This window comes from Cottoperca gobio, chromosome 14 (assembly GCF_900634415.1).
Source record: "Cottoperca gobio chromosome 14, fCotGob3.1, whole genome shotgun sequence".
In the NCBI taxonomy this organism is placed as follows: domain Eukaryota; kingdom Metazoa; phylum Chordata; class Actinopteri; order Perciformes; family Bovichtidae; genus Cottoperca; species Cottoperca gobio.
This window is the reverse complement of record NC_041368.1, coordinates 6,476,383-6,503,282: the sequence shown is the minus strand read 5'-3', so window position 1 is coordinate 6,503,282 and position 26,900 is coordinate 6,476,383. Positions and strand designations below refer to the sequence as shown.

The 26,900-nt window shown below is 40.9% G+C and overlaps 2 protein-coding genes and 2 long non-coding RNA genes across 9 annotated transcripts in view; 1 reads left to right on the top strand and 3 right to left on the bottom strand.

The window, feature by feature from the left end:
- fam222ba (family with sequence similarity 222 member Ba) overlaps positions 1-15,734 on the bottom strand; it is a 37,271-nt gene extending 21,537 nt beyond the window's left edge. Inside the window, exons 1-2 of one of the 6 annotated variants that reach the window (XM_029447537.1) lie at positions 8,569-8,706; positions 5,888-6,027 (exon numbers count right to left, since the gene is read on the bottom strand). The gene's annotated coding sequence lies outside the window, so the exon portion shown is untranslated. Of the gene's footprint in view, positions 1-5,887; positions 6,028-7,357; positions 7,667-8,568; positions 8,712-15,678 lie in introns of those variants that run through there. The other 5 variants (XM_029447538.1, XM_029447535.1, XM_029447540.1 and 2 more) reach the window with 5 other exon arrangements.
- eral1 (Era-like 12S mitochondrial rRNA chaperone 1) lies at positions 14,575-20,688 on the top strand. The gene is made up of 11 exons (XM_029447542.1): positions 14,575-14,885; positions 15,729-15,887; positions 16,016-16,143; positions 16,232-16,309; positions 16,394-16,440; positions 16,531-16,592; positions 16,737-16,849; positions 17,178-17,483; positions 17,729-17,878; positions 18,989-19,069; positions 20,291-20,688. Exons 1-11 carry the CDS (start codon positions 14,780-14,782, stop codon positions 20,411-20,413), a joined length of 1,353 nt encoding a protein of 450 aa, XP_029303402.1. The 5' UTR covers positions 14,575-14,779; the 3' UTR covers positions 20,414-20,688.
- LOC115018525 (uncharacterized) lies at positions 20,485-21,764 on the bottom strand. The gene is made up of 3 exons (XR_003833396.1): positions 21,712-21,764; positions 20,850-20,886; positions 20,485-20,577 (listed from the first exon to the last, which is right to left on the bottom strand). It is a non-coding gene; the product is annotated as an uncharacterized LOC115018525 (long non-coding RNA).
- Positions 21,765-22,381: 617 nt separating this feature from the next.
- On the bottom strand, positions 22,382-23,326 carry LOC115018524 (uncharacterized). Its single transcript, XR_003833395.1, has 2 exons — positions 23,111-23,326; positions 22,382-22,459 (listed from the first exon to the last, which is right to left on the bottom strand). It is a non-coding gene; the product is annotated as an uncharacterized LOC115018524 (long non-coding RNA).
- Between the last annotated feature and the right edge of the window lie 3,574 nt (positions 23,327-26,900).

Genomic DNA, 26,900 nt, shown 5'->3' with positions numbered 1-26,900 from the left:
CCAAGCGAACCGAAGACACAACCTCCTTGGCGGAGGTAATTATATTAGTGAGCAAACGCCAATTGAAAATAATTCAAACTGGGGAAAAAACTTGAGGGTATTTGAAAAAGTGAAAAGGCACCCCAAAGTGGATCATGGGTTTCTAAAAGCAAGACCATGACACAGGTCATTTAGAGCAGGCTCTGCCTGGCTGCAGCTGTGCACTGATCTTGCCAACACATCATATTATCAGGGCCACTTCCTATCAGTGTGATCAGCACTCAGAATAAAAGGGGAAGAAAATGTACTGGAAGTCATCCTGTAAAAACAAGATAGTTCTGAGAGCCTTTTTGTTGGAGAGCTGTTTTTTATGGATGCATTTGAGGGCAAACGATTCTGAAGGAATCATACAGTGAACCTGGTAACCCATTTGAAAGTAGATTTGTGATAGATCCAGTGAATGAGACTTTGAGCAAGGGTGGCCATGAATAGAAAAGGTCTGCATTTAATTTGTTAATCCATCATTCCAATTGTACTCTGTAACAAAAGGGGAGAGAAGAGTGATGGGACATTCAGAGGCAATGGAGCATGCTGAGGGGTGCGTGTGTGGTTCTCCATGGAGCCAGAGAGGCCGTGGCCCTTGGCCCTAAAGGCCTGGCCAGCGCTGGGGAGAATGGGCTCTGATGAGCTCAACGCAGGCAAGACTAATCCCTTCATGTCCAAAGAATTGTTTAACTATGTTTGACTGATTAACCCAAACCCCCCGATTGCACTTTACAATCTATTTGTTCAATCAAGTCTCCTACACTCATCATGCTGCAGTGTGTGGGTGGTGATGGTGAGGGAGAGAAAGAAAAAAGAGAAAGAACGAGAGAGAGAGAGAGAGGGAGAGAAACAAAGGGGGCTGCAAAAACAATCCATTTGGAGGAAGCATACAGAAGTCAAAAGGACAGCTTTTTTGTTCCACTTGCTATTCTCCAAATGCACATAGCACATGAGTTCCTGCGCAAACCAGCTCTTGCTAACATTCAAAAGGTCAGAGAATTCTTGCCTTGAGAGATTTCAAGTAGAAAGTCAGCCGTGGTGTGTTAGCATACCGCAGAGGCGTGCTGGTTTTTACCAGCTTCATGGGAAATGGGAATTTAAAGGCACCCTCTCCTGCGTAGAAAAGAGGTTGCCAGGAAGATTAACCCAGCTTCCTTTTATAGCCTCTGACAAGAGGTTAAATCACACATTACACATTATTGCCTGAAATGTCTCGTAGTAATTAGATCAAGAAAATTACTCTCTCTTCTTCCCCTTGCAGACTGCAGCTGATCAAAGCCTAATGATGGTGTCAGTGCCATTGGCAGTGCTGGCTGGGTAAATCTCCCCATCGGGATGGCAATCTGTCAGGGCCTGCAAGCCCTACTAAACAGCACAGGACGTGAGTACAATGGTGCTTGACACAAAGTAGACTAAATGAACCACATCTTTCACCAACAAGCTATCCATCAGCAGTGCACCATTAAAATTCCCCGTAATGATAAAACATCTCTTTGTTTTGGGTCTAGGACTGCGATTGTATATGTACACAGTCGGCTGAGATGTATACAGTGAGAGAGATGTTGGCGACATCTGTGAGTTTTATCTTAATAACAGTGAAACCCACCACCAGTGTATCTGCTGTCTTTCCATGCCAGAGCAGATCTAAGCAGCACCTGGTCCGTTGATGGGCTGAGGGGGCTACTGGCTATTAATTACAGAAAGCCGACACGCAGCGCAGGCAATCCCTCGCAATGAGACCCTGGGACGTCAGATACAACGCAAGACGAATGCTTCTCTGTCACACAGCAACATGACCTGCCTCAGGACTCTTTACACACGAGCACTTTCAAGTATGCCTTTCATACGGTGGCCCACCCTTCTTCCTCTGCCCCCACCCCGTCTCCCTCTCTATCTCAATCACATTCTGCGGATGTTACACTACTTCAGGGGATATTTTCTGAGTAATGCAAAATGGTTGTGCAGTAGTGTGATAAAAGTTGACATTTTCCTTTTCTAATTCAATTCAATTCAATTCCTTTGTAAACAACCTCGACTCTTCATGTGTGCGCAGATGCAGGCTGCAAAAACATTGTGCGTAATGGTCAATTGCATTATTTTGCTATCAAACTCAACGGCCTCAAAGGGCTGCAAAGGGTGAAATGGCAGGAGATATGGCAATCATTTATCATTGAAAGATGTCTGACAAAAGAGGCCCTAAAATCTTGACAGCTTTTCCTTTTCACGTCAGTCTCCACAGAACAAGCTCCTAAAAAAAGGGCCCCCGGACAACAGACTCCTGCAAGAGATCTGACCCCAATATTAACCCCATACAGGTGGCACTGAGCGAACACAGGAAGCAGGAATGCTATTCACAGGAGAAAACATTGTTCTTACCCAAAGACATACTCTCAGAGATCATTTAGACAGGCACAATGCCAGTGAAGTGTATTCTAATGTGCTGAATAGCGAATCCCCTTAAACACATCAATGGTAAAGACTCGTTGTCAGTTGAGACTAAACGCATCTGGTTATGGTGTTTTTGAGAGTCAGCATGTTAGATAAGACTCTACAACTGGGTAGCAACACTGCATTATGCAGTGACGGCTGTTAATCTTTAAGTGTTGGCGGAATTGTGTGGTTCAAAGTTTAAATTGCAACTTTTAAATCTTTTAATGTTAAAGAAAAACGAGGCATGTTACTATTGTGTAACCAACAATCTTCATTATGAAAACCCCGATAAGATAATCTCAACACGCACAAACAGTAATGTCGAGTGGGGTCTCCTAGTTCAGGAGAATAATGCGACTCCTGTCCGATTGCTGCTCAGCTGAGTCCAACTCCAGAGCTGAACTATGAACTGCGATTACAGCCAACATCCCCCGCAGAGGGACAACTGCATCTCCGCACATTCCGGGAAACGCAGCCAGCTGAAGACAGCAAATGCACCAGAGAGAGGAGGAAACATAAACAACGTACGCTAGTTTGAAAGCTGCACCGATGTTTACTGTCTCACTAAGTGCATTTCATCCCCACTGCCATCACAGCAGCGGCGGTATTTCAGCATGCAGTACAGAGGGGGCTGCTGATGCCACAGGTCTGTGTACAGAGGGCTCAGTCACAGGCTGGAGAGACTGTTTGGACAATGTAGGTGTCAGACACACTGCCTGTCTGGAATAACGATTCAGTTCAGCTGCTACAAAACACCCTCTGTTTTCTTCAATAGAAATCTAACTTGACTGTTTTTGGAGTGTAACTGTTGAAAACCTAATAGGAATTTCTGCCTTGTTTGACTTGGTACATTTGCCATCAGGGAGAAAGGTCTGCGTTTGCTTCAAACCGAATGACATGCCAGAGATTAGCCTCTGAAGGTCACAGTCTTCGCCTATCCTTTCAGCCGCTTTTCACAACACAACCCTGGGCCCTTTTGAACAACAGGAAGAATGTCATCTGGTTACTTTTCAAGGCACGGAGATACCATTCACTGTGGCCAACAATGGCTGCAAACAGGACTAGAGGGTTAAGAGGTTATAAAAGGCCCCATTCTATGCGCCGCTCGATCGCTCTAGTACACCGCACGCACACAGAAAAAAAACACACCCACTCACTGAGGCCTGGAGAAATGGTGCAACCTTTGATAAACTCAGGAGGGTCATGGCAAAGTGCCGTGCATTGACCGCTCGCCTCAGCCTCGGTCCCTTCCTAGTAAAGCTCTTAACAAAGCCTCCGAGCATCGACTGCTTTGTCATTTTGGACAATATAACTGTATGATACCCTAAACTCCATCCTTCAGGTTACTGTGTCTTGGCAAAGATTACAAAGAGAAAAAAACTTTTTATTACTGATTTCAAACAGCTACTTTCACTTGGCAAGAAAATAAAAAACTGGGTTTGTAAATACCTCAAATACATGACTTTCAGTGTATTCTTGTTGCAAGAGATAATGTGAGATCCAGGCTGACAGTTAAGCAAGCATTATGAAATGCATTATGTATGTAATGTAGTAATCAAAAGTAGCATTCCTTTAACCACACTATACCCTGTGTTCAATGACGAGGCATTAACAAAAATGATCTGCTTTTATTCAGGTTGTAAAGCCTGTTCCAAAAACACTCTTAGACTACAGCAAGAGCTGAAATCCGTCACCAATTTAGTCTCTAATGAACCATCTGAAATATTAAAAATAAAGCCCAATTAGCCGACAGTATTTTGTACCTCCTTCTTCTATAATCCTCTGTTAGCTTAGCCTTATCTAAAGTCTGTGCCAACTATGACACTTTGAGCTCCCTCTCCCTATATCCTCTCCACTTGATATCCCCTCCAGCTTTACTGCTGCATTGTTGTGTCTCTCTGACCCCGCAGATTGGGTCGGACGCTGAGCCTCTCTGATGGTGGCTAATGATGCCCTGATATGTACAGTTGGCATGGACGTTGGAAAACTGCAGCAATAACCACGGACATGCTAATGGCATCTATTAGGATTACCTAAGTGATACAGGACTCGCCTGGCAACCTCTGAGTACAGAGGGTTGGTATTGGGGGTGGAAAGTGTCAGCGTTGGGTCCGTGATCCGATTGAGGCGGCCTTATCTTGTGCCATAAACAGATCGCAGTATCTGTTCTGCTCTTCTGCTGTTCCTGTAAGATGGAGGTGGATAAACACCCCTGTCGTCTCCAGTGCCTCCGACAAGCCTGATCAGACAGATGCTGTCCTAAACCCAGCCTTGTCCCTCCTGCTGCTATGACTGCAGTTTTTGCCTTGGATGTCACCGGGAGGCTTTTATTCTTACACGATTGCCCTCAAGTTGAAGACACAACAATTTCAGAAAGCCCTTTGGTCTTGTAACGTCAGGTAGCAGCACTCCCTGGCTTGAAGCATCAGTTTTACTGCTTATGCAAACTAACCCAGCCAGAGCAGGGCTTTTTGCCCTTATTGGACGAGCCGGCTGATATGCAAATCCATGCAACAACAAAAAAAACAAAAACACATAAACGTAGCAAACAAAGACATAAAGTGTATCTTCAAATCAGGCTTATCGCCTGTAGTTATTTGGCAAACCTAAATTAACCCATGTGAACCAAACTAAATACCATGTGACAGCTGGTCTGTCTGAGGTATCTAGAAGTTGCTCATGATGTCCTAAACAGCTGATCTGGACGCATCATGTGTTCTTTATTCCCAGCCTGACCTGCGTTTCACCCTCACACTTTGTTTCCTGACTTTCTCATAAAGGCTACCAAACATCTGCCCTCTGTCTGAAAACAGACTCCTACAGCCAAGAAGACATCGGGTGGCCTCGCAGAGCGTCTCTCCAAGAGGTGAGTGGCTGAGTGGGAAAGTATGGGCTGACAGCTGCCCTGGTGACAGGAGGACTGAAAGGTGGAGCAGGATGCAGATCATTGCTACCTGTGAAATCTCTGCCCTGCTGTCCGGGACAGGGGGTCAGCTTCATTTAGCAACTGGATGATATTCAACAAATGCTGCTCATCTAAAACTCCCGGGGAGAGGGAAATAAAAATCTGCTATGCAAATAAAATTCACACCAGCAAGATATTTAACATACGCAAGCCCCCTGCTGGAATATGAAAGGAAGAAATAAATTGCATTGAGAAGAGCGTACTGTTACACATTTCCAATTCAAGTACTGTCTCTAAAACGCTACATCAAATGACTGGGCTTTGAATACACCAAAAATGAGCCAAGTGGCTCATTGCAGCACAGAAAATTGTTGCATGAAAGAAATATGCTGGTTAGTCGAGCCATTTCACAGTCAACAATCACAGAATCAGGACCTTCACTAATCAATGTATTTTAATGAGCTCCCTGTGAATCCAACAAATCTGAAACATTAAATCTGCTCAAATTCTCTGGTTCACTCTTTGTACCTTGTGATCTGTTATTCCTAGTCTTGCTCTGAAGTCTCCGAGAAATAAAGCAGAGCTTTGATGTTATCCTCTTATTACTGTTGTCTGAGACGAGCCTAATGTTGGGAATCAGATCGTTTGGTTGTCACGTGGAGAATCTTCTGCAACACAAAACATCCGTGACTCAGTGTAAGGTGCTCAGAATGATTCATTTTATTCTGTGAAACCAATCATCACTCACTAATATCTGCTTTGCCATTTGCTTACGAGGAGAAAGTTTGATACAGTGAGGTTAGTATCTAGAAAACTGTGTGTGGGTGTGCAGATTACATTCACGCTGAACTCGACTCACTACTCTACTTTAAAACGTCCAACCAAGTAAGCTTAAATACGTAGGTGTGTATGTTCTTTACAATATGTAGTTTTTATTTGATAGTTTAACCTTGTCTACAGGCGACTGTAGCCTGAGAGGCTACAGCAGCCAAGATGCTACACAAGTATTTCAGAGGAAATTACCCTCCTCTGCCCACAATGTAAATCAATACGTATTTGCCAGTGGTTGGCTGAAAAAAACCAAAGCAATTTGCTTTCCTGTCAGTTTGCCCTCAGCAAAGTCTCCGGTGTTTGCGGTGACAGGTCAAAGAGTCAGCACATGACTCACGGGCAGAGGAGGAGGAGAGACACTTTGAAAAGCCATGCAGAGCTCTAATTAACACATGCATTCAAGTGGTATGTCAATTTGGCGGAACGCTGTAATTTTCTACAATGCTGCTGATCAGCATGACATGAACAAGAACCAGGTGCTCCTGACATTCAGGCTTATCTGTAAGAGCGAACACACAAATCAGACATAAATAACAGGGATTCATGCTCAAGAGAACATACAGAAATCCAAGTCAAACTTTTACTTCTAATACCACTACTAAAAAATAGATATTAGTTATTACCCTTTGCATGACAATATATCCCAGTAACTTTGAAGCATTTACTCTCACTCTCATTCTTCCAGGTATAATGTCATTGCTGTCATTAGAGGCAAACTGCATTTTACAGATGGGGAGAGGCCTCCCAGTCATTTGTTTTTAAGACCTAATTAATCTTCATTGCGCTGGGAAACATAGCACCCCAATGCAAAAAGGGTTCCTTCTACATGATAATTGCAGAGAGTCTAGGGGCCTGAGTTTCCCAGACAACAGGGTCTGAAATTTAATTATCTGCTCTTTGGAAAATGTAGGCGAAGAAAAAGCTACATTGCAAAACTGCACTTTTGGGTAAGTAATGTCAGGCTCTTGTTTGAGTAAGCACAGGATATCACTGAGCACATCCTCCCTGCTGTCATTAACGAAACAGCCACCTTTGTTAAGGTAAAGGCAAGATAATGGCTTTTTGCATAACGACAGGGTTATTAAACTTTTTTTTTTAAATCGTCATGCAAATGCGGACTAAACAGTTTTTTTTATCTTTCGACATTTCAGAGTTTTATCATCTTACCATGTGCAGAGTAAACCCGATCACTTCCATAGTCCAGTCAGTCACAGGAGTGTTGCTTTACTGCGGTTTTTTTTTTTAATCATATCCGTCCAGCTCCATGACATTATAGAGCGACTACAACAATAAAGCCAGACTGTGAGCAGCCAAAGACAACACGGACAAGCTGTGGCAACATTAACATTCCGCCGTGTAAAGATCAGGCATGGAGGGGGAGAAACATCGATAGGATCCCATTAGTTAAGTGTGCCCTTAGGTTACCCGAAATTTGATCAGAGATAGACCCCTTTTCCTTCCAGACATGAACCATTAGACGTTATGGCAAAAAAAAAAAAAAAAAAAAAAAAAAAGCTACTCTCCTCCTCTGAAACTACTCCTCCTGCACTCCTCCTCCACCTCCTCAGTGGTCGAGGTTGTGCGGCAGGATCAGGATGAGCCCGGTGACGTCAACCTTTTGTTATCACCTTTAACACTTTGCCTTTGCAAGGTGGAAACACTTTCCCCTCTCGTTATATTAAGAGGTGCTATTTGCAGACGCGCTGCGAGCAAGAACGCGCACAACATCTGTATGACGAGAGAAGACTATACTAAATTTGGATTTATGCATGCATGTCCAATTGAATATATCGGAGCAGTGGGAGACAACTTAGTGACAGTACTGACGTACTTTATAATAGCATAAGATAACACACAACTTCATCCACAGCTGGCTTCTTCCAGGAAAATAACTTGTCATTTTCTCTTGACAGGCGGCATAAAAACTATCAGCATCATAAAAACCACAATGATGAAAATATAATCATGATGATGCTTTGGTAGGCAAATGTAACTCTGCTTTATCCTCACTGGTGTTGTCATAATGCAAAAACTAGCTAAACAGCTCTATACAAGCCCAGTTTCATCAGCTTTGAGCAAGAATTAGTGGCTCCTATAGTGCCTGAAGAACATATGTTTGGCTCATAACAGATATGATAACCGTGAGGTAGATATGCAGACAATACAGGGGAGCAGTACAGTAGCTATAAAGCTGCATGTTGCCAGTCGGTGTGCCAGCTGACTGCCCAGGCTCCTGGCTAGCTAACCTAGCCAGCCAGTCTGAAACATACACAGTCCCATTGTTGCCTCCTCAAGCTTTCCTAATATTTATGCCACAATTTGAGAGGACGTCACACAGTATCGGGCAGCAGCCGTGTTATCAAGATACAACTACTTACTCTCCGTTTACCTCTGCGAAAGGCATCGTTTAGTACGTCGCCATGGTTTAAAACGGACAGATTTTCTCCCGTTGCCCTGCGCTGCCGAATCACTGCTGCTCCTGCTGTCTGCGGCAGCAACTTCTGGCGCATGCGCAGTGACTGGGACAGTTCCAGACTGCGCTGTGCGCTGCGCAGGACAGCCGAGTGGTTTAAAGGTACAGTCAGCGTGGAATTTAATTGGACGTCTAAATATTTGTAGGACATTAGTGAAATAATAGTTAAATCAAAGAAAAAGCTCTATAATATGAAAATACAGCAACATTCTTGTTTAGCCGTCCTCTATTGTTGGTTATCAGGGTTGTTTATCAAGCTCTGTTTATAGAGGTATTCAAATTTAAATAATTTTAGATCCAAAACAGTAGTAATAATGATAATTAAATAAATAATTTCATGGGGTGTTATGGTTTTAAATTAGCTTTAGGATATAATGTGACCAGAGGTGGAAAGTAACTAAACATGTTTAGTCTAATACTGTACTTAAGTACAATTTCTTAGATACTTAAATTGAGTAAATTGTACTTTATGCTAATTATACTCTACTATATTTCAGAGGGAAATGTTGTGCTCTGTACTCCCTTTGATTAATATGACAGCTATAGAAACACATTTCTTTGAAAATTGAGATTTTACATAGCAAAACATAATCCGTTTATAAAATATGATGTGTTGTTATTTGATTATTTGATTTAATTCCACCTATCAGTTATGATACCAAAATGCTGCTTACATGTTAATGCACTAATAATAATAACAATAATAATCATAACAAGGCCTTTACATAAAATATACAATATTATAAAATTCTGAAAGTGGCTTTTGTTAATATTGAATAATTTTAGTTCTGATAGTCTCTGTACATTTTTTCCAACAATACTTCCATATTTAAGTTGGGCAAAATTGAATACCGGACTTTTTACTTGCAGAGGAATTCATTGTGGTATTGTTAAGACCTGAAAACCTTTTCTTCCACTGATTTAAAGTTGAATCACCCAACACCTGGGATATATTCTTTTTAACATTACTTATTGACTTTTGATTGCACTTAGTTCACATGATAAATGTCAGAAGAGTTTTTTAATATCAATTACTGTAATACTGTGTGCTCCCCTCATGACTTACACGTGATCTAGTCACAGGTGCACTTGAGAGGAAACTCAATTATCCTAACCATTGAATATGAAGTAATGATGAAGCATTGTAATTCATCAGTAAGTAAGCAATAATGAGCTGAAATGTTATTAGGGGGGAAAACTACAACATGAGCCTCCAGAGAAGCTTCAATGCTCCTTGGCATAAATTCTCCAAAAATATCAGAGTTTTGATGATGGTGGTGGTCTAACATTTTGCTCTAGAATCTCACAGAGGTGTTTGGTCAAGATGATCTAGTGACTGTGAAGGCCATATGACTCAAAACATGTTCATTCTCGTCAAACAATTCAGTGAGCCATTATGCTCTTTATGGAAACATCTGCATTTGTTATTGTAATTGTAATTTGTTGCATTCTTTCCTTTGATTTATGGGACGTATTGCTCCAAAAACATTATTAGTCGAGGTCACCTGTCTGTATATAACATTTTTAACAACAAGCCAAACGTTGCCTGCACACCAGAACACGAGGCCTTTAACCTTTTTACTAAACCATACCTGTAGGCCTATAGTGTTCATTAAACATTCCCTTCACTTCCATTGTATTGGGGTGATGGCCATGTGTTTTGAAACCTAAGCAATTAAAATAATACTATCTGCATGGCTATATCATTAGGGATATGTATGAAACATGTTTATTTTGTTATTTGGGTGAACAGACCCTTTAAGTTCCTTGACTGAAAAAAATACCGGCTGAAGAGCCACCAAATCTCTCAGAACACATTCAATAATGATATAAATTCTTTCTTGCATCCTCATATTCCTTTTGCCTTTTGATATAATAGTAGTAACTTTATTTAGATAGCCCCTTTCATAAATATAAATCATCTCAAGGTGTTTTACAGTATGACATTCAAACATCACAAAACAGGAATAAAGTTCATAAAAGCAGAGTTCAAAAAGAGAAAACTAAGCAGTAAACATGGTAGTATAAAAATATAGTACATTAACTAAATCCCTGGCTGAATAAGTAATTCTTCAGTTGTTTTTAAAAGTGTCAACAAAGTTTGCATATCAAATGTCGCTGGGCAGAGTGCTCCAGAGTGTTGGAGCTCAAAGCAGCTTCCCCACTCATTCTGTGGGCTACTTTAGGAACAGTTAAAATACCAGCATCAAAGTATCTAAGGGCTCTTGTTTGTTGATAAGGAGTTAAAGTCTGAAATGTAAGAAGGTGCTATATCATTAAGTGCTTTGCACAAACCTTGAAATCAATTCTAAAAGTAATGAGGAGCCATTGCAGGGTGACTAAAACAGGTCTGGGACCAGTCTCTTCAGGTTCTGAAGTGGCAGAAGTTTTCCTATCAGCGTTTTTGGTAGGCCAGTGAAGAGGGCATTACAACAGTCCAACCTGCTAGTAATGAACGCATGAATTAATGTATCTACATCCTGCTTTGTTAAGAACAGCCTTACTTTTGCAACATTTCTCAGGTGGAACACTTTTTGTCTTGGTCACTTTGCTAATGTGCAGTTCAGAGCTTAAATTAGAGTCCAAAATGAGATCAAGACTATTAACCTCTGATTCGGTGTGGTGAGCCAGGTTCCCAAGCCTGAATAATGTGTCTCTCTTTTGCATTTAGGTCTTAGCAGCAGTATCTCTGTTTTATTTTTGTTAAGTTTTAAAAGGTTGTCACTCATCCATTGTTTTATTGAAGCCAAACAGGCAGTCAGAGACGATGGGCCATCTGGGTTAGTTGGCTCAATAGAAAAGTATAATTTTAATACTCATCTGTTACACTGGCGCAAGATTTGCCTTGAGCTGTATTATCCTTGCATTTTGCATCACTGGGCTCTTCACATATTGTATTATGAATCTTGTTGTGCAAGATAAAAGCCAGTGAGAAGACTCCACGGTCAATCGTGTCATATGCTTTGTGATTTGATGAAAGGTTCAATTTGTGCAACCTGATGTGTATAGCTCCCTAATCAAACACTTATATTTCTGTGACAACTCAAATAAATTACTCCATTACAACCACCCACCTGCCCTCTCCACAATATTGATGCCATTTTATTACCAGAGAGAGACAGATGAACAAACCTGAACATCTTGGCAAGTTATAGGAATGCTGCAGAATGTGTACCATGTAATGTCATGTCAGGTTGAAACCTGCACAAAAGTAATCAAATAAGATAATTAGGATGAAAATTACACATGTCCAACTCTACAAACAGCATTGTGAAGGATAACTCCACTGGCCTGGGTTCCAGTATGAACTCGGCTTATTACAATACTCCAGCCAATTTAGGCCTGCAAGCTTCACTTCCCCCATCAGTAAGTGAAAGCGGGGAGAATTTGGTCTGAAAGCCCAATCACGCACTGCGCTTGGAGTTCAGCAGGTGGGGAAGTAGCAGCAGCAGCAGGCTCCATCACGCAATAATACAAAGTTAATGATGCAGAGCGGTGTCTTTCTCCATACCAAAGAAGACATCAATACAGGATGTTTAAGAACGCTGCTCCTAATTACGCTTTTTAAATTCACCACTGACATGATTGATGATTTCAAAGAGAGGCGCTATTGATCCACTTCACAGACAAGTCCCATCGATTGCAAGTCTAGAATGAATAAAAGTTTTTTCCCCCCTTTATCTCCCCCATTGAGCGAGAGATTGTACAATCAGAGCATCAGTGTGACCTATATGGGTAGTTTGGGAGCTAAATCACCTCTTTTAAAAAGCAGCCGTAGCAAGGTTGATGCAGTGATTGCTGAATCCAGGGAACTTGGAGGACCTTCGGTGCCTCACGTATGATGCAACAGTTAAAATCTCACTGCTTCCTCATTTATGAAATCCATCCATCCACTCATTAATCTGTGGGATCCTTTACAAATCGCCTATCTGCGTTGGAGTCCTCAGCATGAAAAAGTTGAGGAGCTGCTGTTTTATAGACAGTCAGCCAACTGTGCAGCATCTTCTCACTGCAATCAGCGGTGATGGAGTGATGGATGCTCTGACGCACTGACAGATTGTTTTTGTGCTTCCTGTTAACATGCCCCATGGCTCACACTTATTATTCTATGAACTTCCTCATGAGCAGCCAGATCTTCCTGCCAGTTATTGCAGCTAGTGTTATTAGCAAATCAACAAAAGAGACTGCCAGAGCACAGCCACAGCTGCAGAAAGATTCTGCATATTCAGGAAGATTTGACCGATTCCCTATCAATACAAAGTGTTCTGTTAGAATTACAGGAAACGAGATTGATTAGAAATCAACAGCACGCTGAATTGCAGCAGCAGAGGGAGGCTTTCCATCACACCATGCTGAATCTCATTGGCAAGTGCACTTCAAATGGCAAAGTGGGCTACAGCTTATGATTAAATGGTCTGCAGGCGAATCCTTTTTGTCTTTTTTTTTCTAGAGAGAGAGAGAGAGAGCTCTTTCTGAAGGCCAAAGTTAATGCAGTCATAGAAAGAACTCTGATACACTCCCACGTGAAATGGCCATGTGAGGAAAGCCCGGAGGGAGAAAAGGCCTTGAATGAATTTGAGAGGGAGCGAGAGGGAGAGTGGGAGGGAGGCAGATAGAGAGAAAGTTCAAACATTACTGATCCTCAAATATCCTTTTGGTTTCTGGTTCAATTGGAATTCGGCAGTAAGTGTCTGCTAAAAGCTGCATTTTTTTTGTTGCCCTTCCATTGCTGCAGAGCTTTTAGAGTTAGATGATGACAGATTGTGAGCTACCTGATATCCTTCATCATCCTCCCCAGTGGAGGTGTTTGTTCCGCCCTGAGCAAGTCCTCGAGGACTAACAAACCGCCGGCGTGTTTGATGGACTACGGGGAGACATCTGCTCCGCCTGGCTTTGCCAAACAGAATGAAAACAACATGTTACAGTAATCAATCAATATGCAAACTGTGTCCTTTTAGTGCAGTGATTAACCTTACTGACGTCATGGTTATCAAGTCATTATGTCAGTTTGTCATTGTGAATTAGTACTACGGATGTGAGAGCAGGCAGTGTTCCACTCAGGTTGGCATATTGCTTTAAGCGTGGATGTTCGATATATCCTCAACAACATTGTCACAACTGTGCTTCAAGCACCCTCTGGGATAAGCTCTGTTCTGTGCACTCAAGGGACAAGAGGGATAGAAAAAGTCTGCACAGAGCGATCTGATTTGTGGTTATAGGCGCACCATCCCTCACAAAGTAATCTAGAGACTATCACCCCAGCCAAAACATCCTTTGAGCGCCTGTCATCCATTTTAAACTGCGGGTTGCTCATGTCCGCAGATGTGTATGTGCATTGTGATGAGCTGATTTTGGAATTGCCATTGACTGATTATAGGCTCTGAATATCCTGCCTGCTCAAAACAGCTGGTTTCCAAAATGGGGTCCCTGGGTTCTTCTGGGAGTTACAGAGGGTTGACTGCAACAAGAAAACCAACATAATGTACCTGTAAATGTAAAATAAGGATGTAATTATTTGGCATGTCAAACAAGAGACATTTCAGTTTTGAAGACCGCCATTTTTAGACTAATGTGAGTATTATACTGTAGCTGTTCTCTTCTCATTATACATATACATTTACTACATTCATGTTTACATTTATTCATTTGAAATACTGTCTACCACAATTTTATATTACTTTATATTATTTATTTTATATTTGATTTCATTTGATATATTTTAACCCTGTATTTCTGTATCTCTTATATTCTCATTTTGCTCATTTTTTCTAAAAAAAAGAAAATTAGTTTTGTTGGAAGGAGTCTGAGATCCAAGATGTTCATTGCCAACGACTGCTTCTCTGTGATTGCTGTGCAAATGATAGGCTATAAAGTGGAACCTTGTAACAGAGGGGACATGTTGTAGTGGACACAGTGGCCGCCAGGGGGCGGTGGAGCTTCCACCCGAACCTCTGAGGGGAGTGGACGCTCTTCATACCGGAAGACGTTTCTCTTTGGTCAAAGCAACATGGTTTCCCCCTGGAACAGCAATGTGAATATGAACAAGCGGCTCACCTCTGGCACGACAAGTACTGTCATATTATCTGAAATACAGCAGTCACAGTAACCAAAGCTCAATGGCGTCCAGGTTGTGCTCGCGGTTCTTAAGAGACTCCGCCGTCCTCTCCAGACTGGTCGTCGGGTCTGCTCGACAGGACAGTGCGTCATGGTCTCTCACAGCGGGTCAGTCCCAAACAAGTCTTTCTGCTGCTCATTTATTTTTATTTCATAGCAAGGAAATATATTGTGCTGTTCGTAAAGCATGGGTTAAATACAAGGCCAGCCCAGACGCGTACACTGACGTTTATAATTATATAAATCATGGCTCTTCTGAGGCACACACTGTTTACAAACACGTGAATATAATACAGTTATGCTGTTTCCATCGATATCCGACACGATGTGTGGTATACAGGGTAAAGCCAGAATAAATTACAATTTAATTTAATATTAAAATATATAATGTATAATAATAAAATATTTGGGATTTTCCATTTCAGAAGGATATATTTACACCTGTGACGTCCCTATTTGTGCATGATATGTCCAGTTCTCAAATTCAAAGGTGATGTCTTTAAATGTCTTGTTTTGTCCAAAACCCAACCCAAAGATGTTCACTTTAATATTATGCAAAACAGAAAAGCAGGATACCTCCATATTTGAGAGGCTGAAAACAGCATTTTCTGACATTTTTGCATGAAAAAACAATCCTCAAACATGTCTTTCTGGCAAATTACTAATCGATTGGTCGACCTATCGTTGCAGCTCTACTGAAACAAACAAATACGTTATGGCTCTTTAGCTACAAACATACTTTCATTAAGGCATGTCATTCTTTTGTAAACTCAATCATACTGAATCTGCACAATCACTCCAACAATGAGGGGGTTCTGTGATTAATGTTATGATCGAGTTTACGAATGCTTCATCATACTGTGCCATATTAACATCCAAGTAAGCATAATGAATCGGTTACCTTGCAGCCCTGCTGGCAGCGCTGTGATGGGGATGTTGATGTCTTTATAGGAAACGCTGCCTGCAGCAGAGGATGGAGGAATGGCTTTATCTTCACTCCGGCTTGTTTTATTACATCAGAGGCATTTCTCAACAGACTGATGAAAGGCAAAGCAGCAGAGGCAGACGGCAGTTTGTATCGCCATCCAGCGTCAGTTCCGCCAGACGACGGTAATCAGACCTGCCTCCTGATTTACATCCCTAAACTCAACTGATCAAATTCTGCCGACATCATCCTGCCACCAATCTAGTTTCCTTTATTGTCTGCCTAATGATTCATTTTGTTTGTGTGTTTTCAGGTGAACAATTATCCTTGTTACTGAGACATCCAGATCAGCCGGACAACTCAAAGGTTTTGAAAGTGGCCCTAATAGGTGCCCCGAATGCTGGGAAGTCCACATTGTCCAATCAGCTCCTTGGAAAAAAGGTCTTTTACACCTGCACACAGTAACAAATCTGTCTTACTGAGGAGAAGGAGGTGGTCACTTTGTAAAGCCAATGATTATTTCTTAAAGGTGTTTGCTGTGTCCAAGAAAGTGCACACTACGCGCTCACGTGCCCTGGGCGTCCTCACAGAGGAGAACACACAGATAGTAAGAGCTTCCTCGTGTCTCTATTGTTATAATTGATGCCATTCTAAAACCAAACGTTAATATATTTGTGTGTGACCTTTGTAGATTTTGCTGGACACTCCTGGTTTCACCACGGCATCAAAGGTCAAAAGGTAACTTTTTTATTTTTTTCTGATGTTTTTTAAAGTCTGTAGTCTTCATGGAGTATTATTATACAATGTAATCTGTGAATGTTTCCACAGACACAAGCTAGAGAAGACATTGCTCTTGGATCCTTGGAGCACGGTCAAAGAAGCTGACATGGGTATGACGGAAATTTACTCTGAGCCTTATTAGTTTGAGCTGAGCTGCGCTTTTCTTTATGATGCTTTCATATAACAGATTTAATGCTAAGAAGAATAGTGCTGAGTTTCAACGGGTTTATAATTGAAACTGTGTCCATTCCCAGTGGTCGTCTTGGTGGATGTGTCGGACAGATGGATGTGCAGAAGGCTTGACTTCGAAGTGCTCAAATGCCTGGCCCAGCACCCTAATGTCCCCGCAGTCCTGGTGCTCAATAAGGTATTCTTACCCAGAACGATACTGGCCCATTCATTCCAAGCCCATGCAATGCTACTGAAGTGCGTCTCAGTGATTTTCTTTAGTTTTTGAACAACAATGGTGTTCTATGGCACTCAGAAAGAAGACACAACAGGCTTTGCATACATGGGTAACACTCAGGTAGTAGCAGAAACAATCTATTGTTGGTTTTGGTGGGATCTGTTGACAATAAGAAAAATATAGAATATCTCCAGACTTACCTTGAAAACATCCCAAGACATTGAAAGAAATGTTAACCTGCACTGAGCAGTCTTCCAGATGTCTTCACTGATGCTGCTCTGTTTCTCAGGTAGACCTGCTTAAGGCTAAGGACAGGCTGCTGGACTTAACAGCAGAGTTGACATGTGGAGTGGTGAACGGACGCAAATTGCGGGTCAGGCCAGTGATCAAGCCTCCGTGGGCTGAGAAGAGGGCAAAGAGGGACCCGGAGTCATCGGCTCACGAGGACAACACGGGGCCCGAGGGCGATGCTGATCCCGACTCTGGGCTGAGCACAGAGCAGCTGAAGGCGGTGAAGAGCGAGCAGGGCTGGCCTCACTTCAAGGAAGTCTTCATGCTCTCCTCTCTGGACAAAGAGGACGTGGAGACGCTGAAGGTACACGTTACATTATGGTCATAGCAGGGACAACCGTGAACAGGATGCATCGATTATTCTATCGTTATACTTTTATAATGAAAGGTAAATGCCAGAAACAAACTTAAAACAGAAACTACAGCCCCTCAGTACATTTAAGTATTTTCTAGGTTTCCAAGATGGCTTCAGTTCTGTATTAGTATACAATATCTCATTTTTGTTTTTGTATTAATCAGTTTTAGTTTTCTTTGATCTCGTTGTCGTAGAGCTACTTAATGGTTGCAGCCAAGCCAGGGTTGTGGCACTACCACAGTGAAGTCCTGACAGACCAGACTCCCGAGCAGGTGTGCACCAACATCATCCGAGAGAAGCTTCTGGAGTATCTGCCCCTGGAAGTGCCCTATTCAATCACACAGGTGAACCAATTCTTTCACGGATAATCAAAGTCACGCGTGACAGTGAGGTCACTACACCCATCACTTCTCCCTGCGCTGATCCTGTGGCTTATTTAAAGCTGACATGTGCGTTGATGCAGCTTCCAGCTGCTTCCATTGGAGGGCCATTCTCTACACGCCATTTCCCATTCTGGCATTATTTTCATTGTTCCCTGCATTTTATTTATCATGTTGGTTTGTATTCACTGCTACTGTAGAATTCCTGAATCCACAGGTGTAAACTCACCCCATCAAGTCAAACTGTATTAGAGTCTGTTATAAGGGAAAACTATGTGTATGTCCAATTAGTGTTGATGGTAAATGTAGTCAATTGAAGGAATAAATTCCTCAGTGCGTGCCACACTAAAGCAAAATCTGAGTTCTCCTGCTTGTAGAGCCGTGCTGGCAGTGCCTACATTTACCAGGATGCCTGGCGCGAGCGTCTGATGCCCGGAGTGTCCCCGTCGGCCATATTTTCCTTCCCGGCTAATGCAGCCACAGCCTCGGCCTCTCTCCGCTGCATTTCTTCGCCCGCATGCTGTGACTCCAAAAAAACACGGCTGAATATCCCAGTCAGTCATAATATCCTCTGCACTCATATTTTAGGAACGTAGCTAGTTTGCAATACAAGTAAAGAGAAAAAGGAAGTTCTGCTTTTGAGCGGCATCTAGTGCGCGGTGTCCCCTGGTTACCCAGATGCGGACACTATAAATGCAAGCTAAAAGCCTGTAGTTCTTCTTGCATCCAACTATGCACTGTCACGTGAAATTACAGCACTGGATGCAGGAAAAACAACAGATTTTGCAACTGCGAACACAGCTTTCTCAGTCAATAGAGCACGCACTGAGGAATGTATTGCTTCACTCGACTACATTTCCCATCAACACTCATTGGACATCCACATAAAAGGTGGCGAATGTTCCCTTTAAAAACACATGAATAGAAATGCAAAACATTTGACCCTTAGATTTCCCAGTCAGGCTCATCTGGAGGACTTCTTTAACACACGTCTCCGCTCCCACATTGACCTACACTTTTTTCCCTTTTGTAGAAACTAAGTGCATTGTTAATATTTCAATGTTTTCGTTTCAGCTTGTTGAGCATTGGCATGATGGAGAAAATGGCGATCTCCAAATATCTGTGAAACTTTATGTCAACAAAGAGTCTCACATGGTAAGTGGGTCTTGAAAATGAGCTTTGACTGATCTGTAAACAGACTGTATGTCCTGCTGCGTGTTTAAAGTCTTGGGTTAGTTTAGCACACATTTTATCGATTATAGTTTATAATCATGATCAGGACACTCAAATACACGTTGGTGTTAATTAGGTGCAATATGAATGAAGCAGGAAACAAACTGTAAGAAATACAGTTTGTTTCAAGATGCTGGTTCTGGTTCAGGTTCCTGCAGCCTCTCTGATGGCTTCTGATAGTCATTTGCTGTGTGTTTTTAACTTGTAAATATTTGAGCAGCCTTTCTAAACCATACATATTTCATGGCAAAGAATATTTAGAGTTACATCTGTGGTGCGGAAATGTTTCCAGGTCAGTGAACTCCAGGAAGACTGACTGTAATGACTTGTAGACCGGGTGGACTCACAGAGATGACTCAACAAGGAGATCGAATCTCACCTGTTTTTATCAATAGTTCCTGGTACGAAGCTATCTTGTCCAGTTATCTTTGACTAAATCTAAAATCATTTTTTGTTTTTGATTTAAGAGGTCAATGCAATCTTTAAGAGGAAAAAATAAGTCGCAGATAAAGCCTCAGTAAGTGTAAAAATATATTATATTATCAATATAATAATGGATTAAGCATCTTTTATGCAATTTTTAAAATTGTTTTAGATTCTGGTATTTGTTATTTCTGCTCAAAATATGCGAAATACTCCTCGTGAAATGTTTGATTTTCAACATAATCTGTTGTTTCATCTACACAATGACATGTAAAGCAAAAGTCTTGTCATATTTGAAATGAAACAAGCCCGATGTTGTATCTGCCTGTGTGCTAGCTAATCAAGATGAAATCATACATTCAAAGTTAATATGAAAAGCTGGTCAAATAAACAAAGTGACAATAAACATTAACTGCTGTGGGTATAAAGGAGTTCTGTAAACCTTTCACATTTGCATTTATAGTCACAATTTCGATGTAATGATAAAGGCTTTAAGAGTTATTGTTGGTTTAAGTACCTTGAAAGTGCTTAAATGTAACTCTTAAAAAGCTATACGAACCTTGAAAGCTGCGTTTCACCATCTTAAACGTGACTTTATAAAACCTTCTAATATCCTTTGCTGCTATAGCTACAGACGTCATGATACTGTTTAAACCTGCATTACTCACATACATCAAATCAAAGCCCCGTCTATTTACTGGTGCCTGATCTTGTCTACAGAACATGGCGATAGGCAGAGCCGGCCAGATGGTGGCGCGTATGGCCAAAGAGGCGGCTGAGGACCTGAGTGACATCTTCCTGAGGGAAGTGAAGCTGAATCTGACATTCAAGCTGAAGAAGTGAAAAGGCTGGAAGGACTTCAATGGAAACTGCTTCTGCCGCATTCAAGATGACTCATTTGGTATTTTTCTCTGGCAGACCTGAAGAGTGGACCTCATCATGAGTCAGACGGGGAACTGAGAGGAGTTGCGTGCATCCAAAGTCCCCGAGCTCCCATTGAGATGAGCCTGTTTGAAGGAAAGAAAGTGTACTCTAAATGCTGACTTTTGCATCTTCATGCATCAGCAGAAATCCTTTCATGCAGTCTCAGAAGACGTTATTAAAGATGTTTAAGTATGTGCTGTTGTTATAGTGGTGGAAAACTGAGGGGGGCCCCGACTTTGGATACATTTGACACATCTGAATCGGTAAAGAGGAGAAAATATGTCCATTAAAGGAATACTTCACCCACAAAATGAGCTGATGATGATTTGTATATCAATCACTCAGCACGTGTTACCTTGAATTCTTGAAGAAAAGGTTGTTTTTCTCGCCTCCTTGGTGAACGAAGAATCCAAAAAACAGAAAAGTCTTAATGAATTGAAGTAAATGTTTAACAACCGCAGAACTAGATCAAAACATCCGTTTACAAACTCACACAACTCGTGCAGTACAATCCAAGTCTCATTTATCCATTGTATATTCACTACTGTCCTAACACATTCATTATTTTGCTAAAAGCTTACTCTGTGCACGTCTGACACGGTTTATGCAGAAGTGTATTAAATACTTCATTACTTCAACTCATCAAAACTTTTCTTTGTTTTTATTCTTCTTCCACCGTGGAGGAAAGCGAGAAAGACAAAGTTTTCTTCAAGAATTCAACATAACACGTCGTCAGTGTGGGTGAAGTGTTCCTTTAAAAGCTGCAAAATATTATTATTGGCATTTATTTAGCAAAGATATATTTTAGGCAACAAAACATGACACGGACTCATCAAATGGATGTTTTGTCACACGTTCGACGGAGTGTTCATGGCTGAGCAGGTTTGGCGAGCTGTGAAAAGGCCGATGGTTTATCTTTGGCTCTCAGAGCTTTTTACTTGGCGGGCATCTTGCGCCTAGCGGGACCTGCACAGTCACGTTCACTCATACTTCCCTGATGTACCATCCACCCCTGTTTCCTCCACTCCCACATCACTTTAGCCTTCTCCACTGCCTTTGAAGTGTGGCCATCCATCCCTGCGACTATCCCTTTTTGTTCCGCTGCTTTCTTCCCTGTCTCCCGCCTCCTCCCTCTGCTTTTTTGGCTCTTACGAAGCCCAGCTCTGCCCCCGAGGGCTGAATTGTCTCCCTAATGGATCGCAAAATGGAGCACTAACCTGATGCTAAAATGGGTCAGATAATGGTGATTGGATTCGTCCCTGCTGTCCTGTGAGTTAACTCGACGGTTACTCTATCCGGGGCATCTTGATGAATAACCAGCTAGTGGCCTGAAGCGAGGGGGACAGGAGGGAGGGAGAGGCCTTGAATGTCTCACAGAAGTCGTGTCAGCCCCTCGAGCTCTCCCTGCTTCCAACTGATTAGATAAGACGGTTGCGCGGCAGAGATCACCACTTAGACAAGCCAACTGCTGCTTCAAAATATTATAGCTGTCGCACGTCAGTCGGCACATTAACACAAGATATTCAGAAAGCTGATACACAGAGTAAATGTGTTTCTACCAACATAACGAGGGAGACGTTTGTTTGGGAGCCATGAGCTTTATTTGACATGAACAAGAACATCTGGAAAATGGAATCAAAAGATGTCACCATGTATAACTCATCAATCACTTTCTTCATCCTCCAGGTCCAGATGACATTGAGCAAGGGCCGTATAACCCTTACCATAACTAAAACTCAGTAATGGTAACGGTTTGACGGCCCTCCTCTTCCTCCTGCTCCTCCTCCTCCTCCTCCGCAGTCAGTTAGGCGCGAGTGTGCTGGTAGTGCCGGTGGGAGAATGAAACCCTGGATAGTACATCATCTATACTGTAGTGTCTCTTTTTTAAACTTACAGTATAAGATGATATCCTGTCCGCGGCACAAGACATTTCAGTTAGCAGTGAGTTCCTGCCGTGTTTGTAATCTGCAAGGCAAAGGGAGTCGTTAGTGATGCATACAGTGAAGGTCAACCAATGAAAATGTTACTCATATGGTAAAGATGCTATTTAAAAACAGTCAAAAGAAAATTCCCTTTTTAGTGTATAATATGTAAAACAACCCTTAATTTATTACTGATAGGTGCTGGGAATCTGGTGTGTAAGTCATTTTATTCATTTATTATTTAAAAAAAACATTTAAAAACAAAACTAACTATATAATAATAATAATAATAGTAATATACTAAAAAGATGTATTATACATATATATATATATATATATATATATATATATATATATATATATATATAACAAAGATCCTGTGGCCATTATGCCAATGAATAACACTTATTATTATACATAACATTTCCATGTTTTTGAATACTTTGTTTTCAACATACATTTACTATCCTGTTATGTGTTATATTTGTACATATTACTTTGTTTGCTATGATTTAGATTGTTGGAGACATCTTTCTTAGGGAAACAATAAAAACATTTAAATTGATTTTGAATTGCCAGAATAAAATAGGCTTTAAAAAACCCCATCCCTAATCCTGCACCATCATCTCTGTCCCTGCAGAGCCGCGAGGCTCCGTGAGGCCTCAGCGACCTTCTCTCTGTATCACACACTCACCTCTTTGCATGCAGTGTGGCATCTTTCATGTCTCGCTGACACTTTCCTTCATGTTTTATGGCTTCTTTGTGTCGACGTCTGGGCTCCTAACTGCTCTGCATGCTGGGCTCTGACACTTAAAGGCTCCCCAGCTCATTAGCATACTGTGATGAGATCTGGGGTGGACCAGACAGCACGGGGAACTTCTTATCTGCTCCCAACCTGATCGCCTCTGGTCCAATGATTGCACACACCCTTATTACACCCAGCTGGACTGAACACTTTTTTAACTTTGACTGCATATACACTGTTATTTAAAATGAGAACTGAGGGCTTTCATTCATTGATATCCTAGGAAAAGGTTCATTCATTTACCTTTCATAATCATTTATAATATATAAACAATTTATTTTGTACCATGAATCAGTTTCACAGCATTATAAATGCTTTCCTAGAAGCTCTTTCTCCAAATATCCTTCATGTCCAAAACACTTTACAGAATGTAGTTGTGAGTCTGATATTTCTTGATCTAATTAAAAGAAGCCAGCAGTAAGCCGAAACAGAGTTTCTTCATCATCTATCAAAAACGCGCGGAGCTTTATCTCACAATGTGGTGATGCATCTTTCAGTCCTCTGCATTTCATAGCCCTCGGATTTATGCGTGATGGATTCATGGATTGGAATTTAATGCTGCGATATGTCAGCTGATGTCACGTTATCTGACTTATTAAACTCTTTTTCATGCACTCAGCTAGATTCCAGGATGTGGAGAGCAGAGATCTGTTTGTTAGATATGTCACACAGACACAGCATCACATTATGCCTTGACTGTGATAACAGTGCAGTTTGTCTTTAATCCCTTAAATAATAGACTTTGTGAGGAAAACACGTCTTCAGGGGACTTTGTTGTCTTAGCTTCTGCTAGAAACTCTGGACTCTGGCGTTGCTGCAAAAGTCAAGTCACTGCTTCTAATACCAGGATGGGTTAAAGTCTACATTTCACTGTGTGTTCTACATGTGTGACAATAAAGGTTTATTCAAATTTCTCCATTTTATTTATTCACAATACAACAAATTGACCATACAGTTATTAAAATGCTAAATCATATCTAAAATATAACAGAACAAATCATAAGTCAGAAAAATTCTACTTGATTATGATTAATGTGAGGTTTCCAACAGAGGTTATTGTCTGTTATCACTCCCAAGGATTTGTTTTCACACACTAAATGTTCAATTTCTACATTAGAGTTACTTCAGTATTTTTCTTACGATCCCTCAACGAAGTGAGTTTTGTTTTATTATTAGTATAAAACAACTTCTTTAGGGTTTCCAATTCTTCCTCAACTTTATCTAAAAGCTGCTTCTAGTTTGTCACAGAAGAAAATTGATTTGTGTCGTCCGCAAATCTAACAAAATGAATTAGTACCTGGACAGGATCATGTAGTGCAGGATAAACACAATACTACAGAATACAGCCACCTCTGTTCAGTATCATACAGGGACTTCTCACACAACACGACGAATGCATCTGCTGAAAGCCATGAACCCCTTTGTGCCCAAACACTATATATTAGTGTATTATATTATACTATATTTAGTATGAGAAGGAGAAAATGCCACAACATTTGTTCTGATTGGTCTTGAAATCTGGTACGATCATACTTATAAATATCTAACATAGCAACTTTGACATTTTTAGATCACATGGAAAATCACACTTTTATCAATAGTCAGGATTTTAGGGCGGAAAACAAGTAAATACATTTATTAAATGTCTTTAATATGAAATATTTACACTGCGGATGTGTGAATATCTTTGATATTTAACTTGTTATGAGTTCATAGATATATACCTATAGATACCGGAGATACAGACATTTTCTTATCATACTATATTTTGTCTGTTTTGTCCTTAAAAAAAAAGTAAGAAAGAAAGAAAAAGTAATATTAATTCAAACATTTTTTTATTGTTATTATTATTTACGGCAGCCCAGAGAACACTTCCATAAGGAAATTCAAAATGTCAGTTGCAGGCACAAATGGGTGAACATAGAAATCTGACATTACACATTCATCACAGTTCATGTGCACCTGTAGAGGGGGGGGGCTGCGATTATTCATATTTTAACCCAATGACTTGGTTCAGTCCCTACTTTGTTTATGGATGCTGTTTGTGAACTGTTCTTTGGCACGGTCCGGTTAGGCGGGACATGACAGTTACCATGGTGACACACTCCCTAGTTAGGGTGTGGGTGTAAGAGGTCCTCCTGTCGGCGCAGATAAAGAGGAAGGACGTTCTGGGTGGTTTGTTTTCACTCCGACTCTTTATCTGCTGCACAAATGCAACTCCTTTTCTACTAATTGTCATTTGCATTCTCAGATAAGTTTTTTATTCTTCACCACATGTGAAGACAACGAGGGAGGAAGCTGTCATGATGCAACAGGCTCGCTTTATACAAAGCAATCAGGGGAGAGTTTGATTAAACTGTTTGCCTTTAGGTGAAGGGGAGAAAGGTTTGTTTCACCCCCCCTCCCTGGCTCAGATCAGAGGAAAGTACAACACTGTGGAAATAAGTTTTTCTATAAGAAGACTAATTAAGAGTTGGGGAAGAAAGAACAAAGCGAGAGAGACATTATTAAAGAGTTTGATTTTGATCACCCTCCAGGGCAACATTGAGCGAGAATTTCATATTTTCTTCTTTCTTTGAACCTTTTTTTATCCATTCGTCATTAACTGAGGGTATTTCGTGTTTCCATTTCAGAGGTATGAAACATTATATAATGTGAGCCACATCAGTTTTATAAATGTTTTTTAAAATAAGAGATTGTGTCTGAAGGCCACAAACAGAGCAGCATATGAGTTCATATCTCCACCAGTGCGGCAGGTAGATGCTTGCACTTATTTATTCTAAGAATTGGCTTTTATGAATGAAATTGTATCATACCCTGTGCATATGGACAATGAGCAGTGGTGGAATGTAACTAAGTACATTTACCCCAGTCCTGTGCGTAGGTTCAATTTCAAGGTACTTGTACATTACTTGAGTATTTAAATGTTCTGCTACTTTATACTTCTGCTCCACGACAATTATGATTAGTAGCACTTTTCAGTTTTAATGTTTTTCATTTTACATTAAATTAAAAATGAAAGCTACTTCACATTGTAACAAGTGGTTCCCAACCTATGTGGCTTTTGTGACCTCTTACAAAAAAAAAGAAAGAATATAATTTTGTGTAGCAAAATGCACTAAACTACCTACTAAATATATAAAGTAGTTCAAATGAGCTCCAGCCCGACCAGTTACAGCACTAAAATGCTGCTTACACATTTATGCAACAGTATCAACAATCTAATAATGTCATTTATAATAATATATCAGTCACGGGACATTTTAGTGCAAAACGAGTGCTTTTATTTTGCATACTTTAACACAATTTGTGATAATAATTCCATACTTTACTTTAGGAGTTTGCATGAAGGACTTTTACTTGTAACAGAGTATTTTGACATTATTGTCTGCGCACTTCTTCCACTACTGAAGATAAGTTGTCCCGGTCAAAAGAAAGAAAAAAAGAATGATAAAAGTATGATAGAAGGAGAAATGTCCGAATGTGAACCAGTGAAACACATCTGTACAGACCAGTCATTTCTAAATGATGTTTTTAATGTTTGTGTAAAGACTGAAGCAGAGCACATATTATGTTCAAACATAAACTGGAGGATCAGGTCTCTATTTTTATAGAAGTTATGATTTGCTTGTGATCCGTTATTCGACTAAATGTACCGTTACGATTATAATTTCTAGTA